The sequence below is a fragment of the Telmatherina bonti genome, assembly GCF_933228915.1.
Source record: "Telmatherina bonti genome assembly, chromosome: 22".
Taxonomy (NCBI): domain Eukaryota; kingdom Metazoa; phylum Chordata; class Actinopteri; order Atheriniformes; family Telmatherinidae; genus Telmatherina; species Telmatherina bonti.
In genome coordinates, this window is record NC_136631.1 from 31,783,394 (window position 1) to 31,795,360 (window position 11,967).

At 39.2% G+C, this 11,967-nt stretch overlaps 1 protein-coding gene across 1 annotated transcript; it reads right to left on the reverse strand.

Annotated features, from left to right (window-relative positions):
* Positions 1-576: 576 nt before the first annotated feature.
* Positions 577-7,322, reverse strand: tnfaip2b (tumor necrosis factor, alpha-induced protein 2b). Its single transcript, XM_079262575.1, has 12 exons — positions 7,318-7,322; positions 6,577-6,837; positions 5,541-6,201; positions 4,241-4,352; positions 4,025-4,147; positions 3,337-3,431; positions 3,148-3,240; positions 2,932-3,058; positions 2,615-2,734; positions 2,379-2,534; positions 2,041-2,162; positions 577-1,142 (listed from the first exon to the last, which is right to left on the reverse strand). Exons 2-12 carry the CDS (start codon positions 6,764-6,766, stop codon positions 992-994), a joined length of 1,950 nt encoding a protein of 649 aa, XP_079118701.1. The 5' UTR covers positions 6,767-6,837; positions 7,318-7,322; the 3' UTR covers positions 577-991.
* Between the last annotated feature and the right edge of the window lie 4,645 nt (positions 7,323-11,967).

Genomic DNA, 11,967 nt, shown 5'->3' on the forward strand with positions numbered 1-11,967 from the left:
ATCTAAATGAAATCTAACTCCAAATTCATTTATCTTTCTTTGTGACCAAGTTTCAGAACTAACATCTGGCTCATCAGTCCCAGCTGTACTTTTAATAGTAAAAATCCAATTTTGGTTGTATCTCCGTGAAAGAAGCTTATTTTGGGCATGTGGTTTATTTTTGTTTTCTAAAAAACACTTTATTCTCTTTAGTTATGAAGTTTCTGATATTTTTTGAGCCTCGTGTTTTATCATCGGGTGTCTAGATCCAAAGTTGTTATAAGTACAATATATATATGGGATATATGGGTGCTTTGTTATAGATGTGTACATGATCCACCAAAAAACACTTCATCCCCCTTATTTCTGAAGATTCTTTTCCTGCCTTACATCAAGATGGACTTGTGATATATGAGATATAAGTCTTATTTGACATTCTAGTTGACAGAATGTCAAACCAGTTATCTGTAATGGGACTTATTTGTTCTGATACTGGGAGGTATTGGCAAGTTTTCAAATGTTAGCATGGGTGCATGCATGGGATAACAATGTGAAATTATGAAATAGAATTTCAACTTGTTTGGGTTTCACCACGTTTATTTATAAATGAAAATGACATTTTATATTCTACAAAAGAGAACATGAAATAAATTGTATATATCTTGTTCTATATCTGTACACATAGCAAAACATAGGCTACTTTTAAAAAAGCAAAGTATATCTATGAGTTAATATATTTATTCAGTATCAGAGACTTCTGCTATTCATACAGTAACTCTCATCTGATTATTAGACAAATATTTTCGTCATACAGTAACAGCAGGATTTCAGACTTGCTTTTCATACCCACGATTATATTTCCAGCTTTGCATCTTTAAACAGATGCAGTGAAAGCACTGATGTAAAGCACAGTGTATAATTAAAAATAAAAAAATAAAAAAGCTATAACACATGTTTCTGTACATCCACACTCTTAGAGTTTAAATGGTTGAACCTGTAAAAACTCTGCTGCTCATTTGACCTCAACTTTTGAGAAAAATGGCCGACAGTCAGCAGCTGCGCTGGTTTCCTTCAGAGTGTCTAAAAGGGTTTCTTTGATGGTTTTCCTCTCGCCTTTGGAAATGTTTGTCTTCAGTTTGAGGAGAGCTGAAACGTGTTTTTCTCTGCAGATGACAATAAGAAAAGAAAGCGTAATGTTCATGACTTATCATGACAAACTCAGAGACCCTTAAATAAACAAAGTAGCCAACGTCGCCGCACTTGTTCGGAGACTGTTAGAAAAAATGTGAAATAACTCATCAAGCTATAAACACAGCTTGGTCAATGTTTGACTACAAGCAAGACTTTTATCTCCTATCGTATAATTGATTTAGAATATTTAAATGTAATTTTAAATTACAATAAAGCAACACAACATATAAGGTTTTGATGGATCTTTTCAGACTTTATGGCCTCAATTTTCTGCTCCGGCCAAAGCAAAGAATAATCAGAGCTCCACTAAACAAATCCAGATGTTTCCTTTTAAAGCTATTTTTCTGTCACTAATTATAAAGCAGATTTGAGTCTGACAGAAATACTTGCGACTGCATTTTAACTTTAGAAAAAATGTTAAAGCATAAATGGAAGAGTTGATATTCGGTCACAGCATCTCCAAACTGTCACAGTATCTTCTGATTAGTCCTGAATGCAGCATTTTCCATCTGTCTGGCCTTTTTACATGTATGACGGGCAACTATTGCATGTCCAGGTTAAAATTTAGGTAAATTTAAGAAATCATATTGTATTTCTAACAAAATAACTTTATTCCAGATAAAAATAAGATGCTATTTGTCAGGAAATCCCTGGAAATGTTTGGTTGATCAGGCTTCCTGCTTCTCAACAGCTCATGCTGGTCATCCTCCCCCTCCTGATGCCATGTAAACAACACTTATCATGACATGACTGATATTTCTAGGTCACGGCACTTATGATAGCAGACCTAAACAGATTACAGACTGCATACTTTCCCTGTGATGTGTTTTTGTTTGGATTTCTTTCTCGTGTTTGGAGCAGAAGATTTACCGAAGGTCAGGATGAGCAGATCCCAGAGAGACTATTTGCATCTGTATGGCAGGAATATCTTGGAGTTTCAGCACTTCTGCAATCTTGAAGAGGATTTCCTTTATCCAATCCTCCTTGGATCCCTGTTGAGCCAGAGCAATGATGTCACACCCAGAAAGCAGACAGAAAAATGTTAAGTTACCATACTCCCTTCATTTCCCCCTCAGATAATCGCCATTGCCTTTTTGTCTATTTCTATTTGCTCTAGCTGTCCTGAAGCCGAGTTGTGCAACATCAGAATTTGTCCATGACGGTTGTGATTAATGGGAATATTTTGGTATCCTGGCCTAAATTCTCACCATTGTGGAGAACAGCTTGTGCAAACTCTCTGCATTGTCTGTCACAATCCTGCAAGCCGCCTGCTGCTGCTCCTTGTCCTTCAGTTTTACTTCCCCCCTGAGGAGCCTCTTGACATACTCCTGTGCCACTTCCTGGTGAAACTGGCCAATCAGCTCCTGGAGACATTTCAGTCAATTCATCAGGAGTTGGAATTTACAGTTTTGCTGTAAAAGTAACACATTTTCATTTCTTTTACCTGAGAACTGGGCTGATGTGGACCATGAAGTTGTTGAATCTCTTTTTCGATGCTGTTCAACAGTTTGCCAAACACATTCTTCTTCAGCCAGTCACTGGTTCCCAGTTTCTGGTACTGTGGCTGTGTGAAGTGAAAACACAAACCCCAGACTTTGTCTTTATTATACATCAGTGGCAGTAAGATTGATTCTAATACATTTAAAAGCAAGTTGTGTTTATTTGTACATCACATTTTATGTACAAGACAATGCAAAGTTCTCTACATAAAACATTAAAACCATTAAAGATGAGCGCGGGAAGCATTAAAAACACACTTACCTTGAGAAGTTTGTGCACAGGGGTTAACAAGTAGATATGAGCAGAGTGCTTCATGTCTGCCAGAACAATCAAACAGCTTTCCTGCACTTCCTTTGGGAACAAATGCGCGTTTCTTTGGAGGACATCCCTGCAGAAAGAACATGCCGAACCATGAGCTCACAGCGAAGTGCTCTGGCGTTAAGCTGCTAGTCGCTCATCGCTGGCTCAGAAACTTGCCTGAACAGTTCGATGTTGCCCAGGTTTGCTTTGATGTACGCTTTGCTATTCAATCTGTTCTGCTTGATGATGTCTTCCTGAAAAGCTTTGAACCTGTTGAGGTTTTATTTGAGGGAGAAGAGATTACTTACATGTTTTTTATGTTAGTATTAAACAGAAGTCTTTAGAAGAAACATGTGGTCTCATTACCTCTGCATGAAATCTGTGAGAGGACATGTTATCTTCTGGGCTTTGTCCAGACTTCCCAGGTCTACATTTCCCACTTTTACCTTGCCATTGATAAACTGAGAAAGAGAGGGAGCACAAGTCAGTGGAAGTAGGTAAACTTCTGCAGCACTTCACCCAGCCATGAAGTCATAGAGGCAAAGCCCCCAGTGAGAAGCCCAGTTAACGCTCTGCAGGGCATGAAACGCTTTTCGCTTTTAATGAACAACTGCTCTTCCTCTACGAAAAATTTCCCTCTTGTTGGTTAATTCTTTTTTTACTTTGAGCTGTGTCTCTTTTTCAGTTTGGCTCCTGTTAATGTGAAACCAGCTGTAAAATAGTTTTTGAAAATCCTTAAACAAGCTTTGGCTTTACCCGCTATGCAAACTGGAGCCAAAAATAACTCTGCCCCCCCTCCCCCAAAGTTTGGGAACCACTGAATCAACCTAACATGTATGTCTTTGGACGGTGGGAGGAAGCCAGAGTACCTGGGGGGAACCCACGCATACACGGGTAGAACATGCAAACTCCACCGTCCAAGCCTCACCCCAGCTGAGGGTCGAACCAGTGATCTTCTTTCTGTGAGGCCGCAGTGCTAACCACTATGCACCCCATTAACATTATCGTGATATATATAATCATTTAAAATCCAGTTGTTGCCCTGTTTTGGTACCTGAATGATGTCGTAGGCCAGAGAATTGGAGTCACAACCGTCGTCTCCTGCCGGTTCGTGTCCTTCATTCCACTTTTTCCTTTCTCCCTCCAGGACCTTTCCCATGCATGTTGCCAGCTCGTCCTGCACAGATCGGCATAAAGGTCTTATGTAGGACGCTCAGTCATTCATATCATAACAGAAACAACCAGCTGATCTAGAATAAGCTCATTTTACCTGTTCATTGCTCAGATACTGCTCCTCTAGAGGTTCCAGTAAGTCTTTAGGCAGCAGCTTTCCAAGCCTTTCAGAGCTGATCTCACAGACCAGTTCTGGCTTTCCAAGGATCCTAACAGATGAAACAGGTCTCGAATGAACTTTCAACAGCTTGTAATTCCCAATAACCAGACGTCATACAGGTTTTATAAACTAATGATGGATCTGTATTCAAAAAGGAAGCGCTTTCAATGACTTCTTGTGTTCCAGAACAACACCAGGCGGCAACTTTTTGACTTAAACTGGTTCAAATACATCAGAGCAAATCCAGCCAATGGAAACCTGTTTAACTGATTTTATATTGTGGCTTCTTTTGCAGAGACATTATTTTCTATAAATGAGAATAAAGAGTCGAGTTGGGACTGAATCGCATCTAAGAAAACAAATACCAAAAGAAAAGAAAAACATTATAAAGGGGAGATTTCCTGTCTTTGGCTTGTAGCCCTCACTAGACTCACAGTCTACTTTGCTTAATAAACATTAATTCAACCTTAATTCACAGGAATAAACACAAGCAGGACTTTACACCCTGATGGTGATGTTTTTAAACAGAATGATTGGAGGAAGCTGGTTATTATATCACTAAATATTTATGGCAATCAAGCTTAGAGAGCAGGTTTAAGGAAAGGCTTGCCCTCTGGGAACCTAAATGGTTTGAAGGTGAGTGAGAATATAACATGGTCCTTTTTAGAAAGTAGTAAATGAACTCAGATCATGGATTTTAGTTAAAAAAGCAAAACTACAGCTCGGAAATATTTTATTATTCGAGTCCCTCGATCAAAATAAGTCGAGTAAACGGGAGAATTCTGCACAACGCAATGCTTAAGATAACTTGTATGGCAACTAACTTGTTCTGTTTTGGTCCAGTCAGCGTCAACTATGGGCCAAGAAAGTTGGTTAAACCTTTGAACGCCTGCTTGTTTGGCTGTAATGGGAATAACTGGGGGAAACTTGCACACTCACCAGTAGATCAGCAACCACAAGGTCTATTTAAACACTTTTGGAGTCAGTGAACGGAACACTTGTTAAGATAAGTGGCTATCAGCGCATGTGTAACTAGTGAGGAGGTAATGAAGATGGCACATAGCACAACAAAAACCTCTCCTACATAAATATGAATATCTTTTTAAAATGAAGCAGTTTTTTGCTTTGAACATTTATCAGATCTTGGAAAATCAACTCAGATGAGGTGAAGTAGCACATTTTTACACAGTTTAGCATTTTCTTCTTAAGAATAAAACATAAAGTCATGCCTCCTCACCCTGGATAGTACCCGTTCACCCAGCGCAAGATGAAAGTGCAGTCCTTATCCTCCAGACCAAAGTCTGCGATCTTCTTGAGTCTGGCGCTGAGGGTTTGGTGATACAACGAAGCATAAAACTGACAGATGTTCGCCTCTGGTGGGTAGCATCTGCTCACCACGTTGACCACCAGCAGCAGGTCCTCCTTCAGTTGCCTGCCCATGCTTTGGATATCCAGCTGCAGAGATGAGTGCACCCCCTGGCCTGCAGCGCCTGCTGATGGCACGTCCATGCGGCTTTTCACCAAAGTGCGAACCTCTGAGTTGTGGAGGTTTTTCCAGCTGCTGGGACTCCGACATGTTATATGTTTCCACAGCTGGTCCTGCTCCTCCTGCTGGTATATGGCTTTCACAGCAGATGTTAAAGCTGCCATATGAGAGGAAGCAGCTGCCTCATTGTTCATGTCTTGCAGGCTGAGCGATAGACTCTGCTGCACAGTCTGCAGCACAAGCCTTTCCAGCGCTTGACGGTCGGCAGTGAGCTGAGCTAGCTCTTCCACAGGAAGTTTGATTATCTCCTCCTCTCTTATCTCCCCAAACAGACGATTCTCTCTGGATGTAAGCAGAAGGCTGGCCTCATTAAAGTGTCTTTCCTCCAGAAGCTGCTCAAATGTTGGGATTTCTAAAAGAAAAATCAATAGTTGTTTATTTATTAACGTTTCAGTCTCCAAATGTTAATAAATGCCGATGAAAACGTGAAGTGTAGGTAGATTTTAACCAGCCAAAGATGATGTTTAATCCAAGTTTTGGACTAAACTTCTAATTGTTCACATACATGATAAACTACAACAGTGACTTTTTCAACTTCTTTAACAGAGAATCAGAATTATTAAACATTCAACCATTTGATTTTTTTTGTCTTTATCTGTAATCCAGCTCGAACACTGAGTGCCAATTTAAAGAGTACAAAGTGTGAGCTATTAAAAGAGGAGTTAATGAGTTCAGCAAAGGACGAATGCTGTGGTTTTTAATGAAAAACTGATGTTTTGTCTCTAACCTGCACAGAGCTTTTCGTTTGGTGGTGACTGGTTTCCATCAGTTGAAGAGAGGTTTACCCCGCTTGGAGGGGTGGGATGTCTTCGAATCCTCTGGAAGGCTCCTCTGAACCAACCTCCTCCTCCTCCTCCTCCTGCTGAAGATCTCCCACTTTGGTTTTGCAGGCCGTCTGAGTCTGAGCGAATCCTCATCTCTGGATCTGATCGGTTCCTCTTCTGGGATGAGAGACAAGACCGACAGAAGACGAACGGTGCAGACAAATCTGACCGTGAAAGAAAAAGGAACAGTTACGTTAGTTTTAGTTAAGTTACTTCCCACAAAATTTTCATTTATGAATTATTATTATTAGTTTCTAAAAATAAAGTTCAACAAGATTGAATAATTTCTTCCAAGAAAGTTGTGTAAATTTACTAAATCATCCAGAAAAAACAAAGAACTGCAAAACAGCATGTTGTGAAAAAGCTTTGTTTAACCCCCAGTTAACACAGTTAAGAATATTTTCTGTATTTTCATGCATTAAATGAAGTAAAAATAGATTAAAAACTTCAGGTGGGAATGGCAGAAAGAAAAAGAAGCCACAAGAAAATACAACCTATTTGGTTATAAAAGACAAAAGCAAAAACCTCAAAGTTGTCCTGATAAACTGTAAAATCAAAGTTGAAATTTGGCTCTAAATCAGCAAATAGATCAAACAAACTTCAGCCCAGAGTTCGTTGTCCACATCCTAAGAGATAAAACTCACCCCAATCCCAAGCTGCTGCTGCGACCAGTTTGAACAGCCTGTTTTAAACCCATCTAGGCTCCTCCTGCTCTATGCATGGTGTTCAGCGGAAAGTCCATACACCCACCCACACACACACACACACACACACACACACACACACACACACACACACAAGCCAGGCTGTTTTTAGACAGCAGCTGTGATGCAAGCTACAAACTGTGCCTGAGTTGAAAACATTTTCACTTCTATGTCTTTATACCTTCATGTTGCCAAACAAACGTTAACGAAAAATCCCAACATGTGAAAAATGCATGAGAGCAATCAGAGAGACACTTTCCAGATTTCATCCTGTTCATTTGGTTTTCACCGCTTTAAAAAGAAGAATTTCTATCAGGCAGAAGCGACAAACTGCAGATGAATGTATAAAAACACACATTTTTAGTACAAATCCTGACATGTTAATGTGCAGTAGTTTTTCTTTACTGTTAATAATCTGGATAAAACTGCCTGAATGTAAAGTAAAAGCAAACATTTATCAGAATGGATAATTATGTTCTTACAAACAAGCACAGTCATGACTTGTGGGTTTTCCTCCAGAAATTCCTTTAACAGCCTCCCACCAGCAGAAAGGACAAGATTAAACAGCCCCTGTTTGTTGAAGAGATAATCAGTCAGTTTATAAGGAGGGGGGGGGGGTTTGGTGGCAGTCAGTGGTTTTACTTTCATTTCCTAAACGATCCCAGGCAGCACGCTACATACAAACCCTGGTCTGTGGATTTTAGTTCCCACTCTGCACCAGTTGCTGTCTGGGACTGCATGCATGCTGCATGAATGTTAAACTATGTGTTCTGTAAGCAGAGATGAGTTTGCAGCCAGAAGTCATGTTTAAAGTGGGTTCATACAAAGCAAATTAAAATAAGAACAAAAAGAAATCACATCTGCAAGATAAAGGTGTTTTTAAAACTATCAGTATCTTATATATCAGTGTCTTGTCTAAATGAATAAATCCAGTAAGAAAACATAACAAGCTGCTCGTCATGTAAAACCTGAAGTTCACCCGGTTTGAGGACAAACTGATGTAGAAATAACTTATCTAACATATTCTTTACAGTTTTAAACAACTTAATTTAATACTTCGCTCAAGTTTTTAATATTTATAACTTAATCTAAGTTCAGTTTAATTAATTTTAATTTAATGTTTTAACTTTCGTGTCTTTGTTTTCCCTGTCCTGCCGGTGAGTGTTGAGACTTGTGGGTTGGTCATCCGAGGGACGTTAAGATGGGTTTCTTTTTAACGTCTAAACTTTTATCCTATTTTATTGTTTTGTTTTTTTTTTGGATCAAATCAAATCAAACCAAAGTTTATTTGTATAGCACCTTTCATACAAGAAGCAGCTCGAAGTGCCTCTCATATAGTAAAACTACAAGTAAAACAAATAGACTCGTCATCATTCACACACACATACTGACACACCCTGATCTCATGTTGCCTGATGAAGCTTCTAAAATAAAACTGATGAAAAAGTTTTTCAGAAATAGAGATTGATTGAATTTGGCCATTTTGGAGGTCGACTATCTGCTCTAAAACTCTCGTTTGGTTCTGCTTCCTTTGTCAGCATTTGGCTTTTGCAGACATGTTGTGCAGAATCTGACAGAAAGCAACACGTGCACTAAAATTCCTACATGCTAAGACATTTACTGTTATTATGACTCCAGAAGTATTCAGACAGGCCTTGTGTTTGCAGAGATAGTCCTTCCATCACGCACATTTAAAGCACAGAGCTAATAACAGGCACGGGATTCAGTTTCATGTCAGAAATGAACCATTAATCTGTTCGGCTGATTACGGCTGTAGGTTGGCTGAAACCTTTCTGAGCACACGTCTCTTACTTTTCAGTGTTTTTTATTTTTTTTATTTTTCATGTCAAGTTTCCAAACAAAGATAACATGTAAAACATCTTTCAATAAAAAGTAAAATGTCGCTTTTAAAGTAGAAACATCACAAGTTCTCATTTTCCTCAGTAAGTTAAGTCCATAGTTCCCTAAAATCCTCAGGAGAAAGATGTTTGTTTTTAACTCATGGAAAACAATCTTATCAAATCAAACTAAATGTGTTTGTGTAGCACCTTTTATACATGAAGCAGCACAAAGTGGGCTACAAATGTTAAAATAATAAAGAATATTAATGTATGGACACATATGATCCTTCACACACACATGCAGACACACCTTCCAGTGTCATGTTGCATAGCACGGCTCTAAAAGCATATCTTCTGTCTCCCCAAGCAACAAATCAGAATCAGAATCACTTTATTCGCCACGTTCATAGAAAGAAACAAGGAATTAGACTCCTGTAGCAAGTTGCTCTCCTTGTTCTTACAGTAAAAAAAAAGAGAGAGAGAGAGAGAGAGGGAAGAAAGCTGAAATAAATAACTATAAATGCAAAGTAAAAATGAAATAAGAAATAGTGATATAAGTACAAGAAACAATGAATAATAAATAAATTAATAAACATAAATAAAGGAAGAATGAAAAAAATGAACATCTGGTTCGGCCGACAGAGACGAAACGATATCTGGGCATACACCCCCACCCCCCCCCCCCCATAAACCCGAAGCTGCAACGAGATAACAAAGACTTTTAAATATTCAAACTATGCATAGAGATGGCTCAGGCAGATTTACCTCCACAAAAGCGTGGCTTTATAAAGTAGCTGGTCTCATTGGACCGATTGGGTTTTCTTTGGAGATGTAGTTACAGATTATTTATTATTATTTTCAGTTTGATCCTCCAGATATTTATGAAAGTCAACCAAATCAATGCTTTTACTCCTGGTGAAAGCAGGACTTGGGTTTCCTGAAACAAGAGATAATATCTTTGGTCTCATATCAAAGCGTTGCAGCTCCATCACGTCAGCAAGGAGGGCCTTTGATTAAAATCGTTGTGATAAAAATATGATGCTTCTGCTCTTAATCCTTTGTGGAGCTGATCCCAGCTGTCATTAGTCAGGCAGCATGTGCTGTTAGTGGAAACCAAACACCATTACTTTAGAGTTCCTTCTTTAATTCTTAACTACTCGACATGTAAGTGTTTGGAGGAAACACAGTAACCAGACAGAACATGAAGAATGTCCCCAGCCGAGACTTGAACCAGAAACCGTCTTCCTGTGATGCAGACTTGCTCACCACAATCTCACCTTGCAGCACATACAGGAAAATCTCTTACATCTCTCAGGCCAGATGTTAAAACCGGACCTCCAGTTTGAACTGGGGCTGAACTCTGTGTCCCAATACAAGTCCTCAGTCGGGTGATGCTGCACGGGTCTACAGTTCTGTTCATCTCGGATATTCCCTAAAACATTAGGCTGACAAACCATCTTTCACTTCTGGAAACAATGTCCTCCGACCTACACTATAAACGGTATAATTTACAATAACTGCACGTGTGCAGCACAATAAAAAATGAAGATTTAGAGTTAGAGCAATGCATTTCCAGGAATCAGACGGTTTTCTGATCCTCTTTCAGCAAATGACAGAACCATTCAAACAAACTTATACTTATAAACTAGAGTATGATGACACTGCAATACAAATAGAAAAACAAATTTGATATTTTATTCTGTTGTGATCAGATTTCATATGAATATTCTTATGTCCATAAAATGTGCCTTTACGATTTGACCAACCTTTCCTACTTTTCATTCTGCAGGCTCTTCCAGGAAAACAGGCACAAAAGGCTGAAGGCATGGCTCCTGAGCGGCCGAGCACGCCGATGTGTCCGTCAGCGTCTGCAGCAGGTTGAGGTAAAGATGCAAATAGCATCTCGTGTCAGGATGTTGGTGAGGTCATGCTGCAGACTACTCAGTTCTCCATGCCCTAAATGTACACAACCACATTTCCTGTGCAAGGTGCAAGACTGCAGCTGAGGTGAAATAATTACTTCACATTCACATCAAACAATGTGTTTTTTCTTCATCTGAAACAACTTTAATCTGTGTGCAAAAGGCCACAAATACAACAGGGAAAAGCAGGTTTTTATTCTTTCTATGATACATTTAAAATGTTCCCGGAGTTTAGTAGCTTTGTCTCACAAGCATCAGTTCACCTGCATTTACCTGCAGGTTTTTTACCTCTCAGACTTAAACCTTTTATCAATGCTTCTGTATTGTTTGTTGTTCTTGCATGAGTCTGCGTCGTGTTTCAGTGTTCATTAGGTCCAAGCATCGCAGGCAGTTTAAAGGCCTGATAGATGCAAGTTTTTGGTGAATTTGTTGCAATTTTAGGGATCAGAACAAACAGACGCCAAACAGGGCCATGCTGGAAGAGTTACGCATGCCATCAGTTACTGTTACAGATTGTAGGCTGATTGCAACATTTATTTATTTTTATTTTTGAGCTCATCTTGATCATCTGAGCAAAGGTTATCGTGATGACCAGGTGCAGTAGGTGGAAGGAAAAGGAGGATATGAGAAATAAAACTTTGTTTAGTGATTTTACCCCAACAGAATAATCAGCTTCTTATCTAGAAATAACAGCATTGAAACTATATAACTGCTAGCATAGCCTTCTCTGTCCCCTTCCCAGGAAATGTGCACAGTTTGATATATTGGGGATTTCATGCATGTTTGGCCTAAATAGCAACGCTGAGACTGAATCGCATCAAAATCGA

Coding starts and splice junctions, on each gene's coding strand:
- tnfaip2b (XM_079262575.1), bottom strand. CDS start 6,766: ATGAGGATTCGCTCAGACTCAGACGGCCTGCAAAACCAAAGTGGGAGA. Junction 4,353..5,540: donor GTGAACGGGTACTATCCAGG/GTGAGGAGGCAT, acceptor TTCATCTGTTAG/GATCCTTGGAAAGCCAGAAC. Junction 2,735..2,931: donor CTGTGCACAAACTTCTCAAG/GTAAGTGTGTTT, acceptor CACTTCACACAG/CCACAGTACCAGAAACTGGG.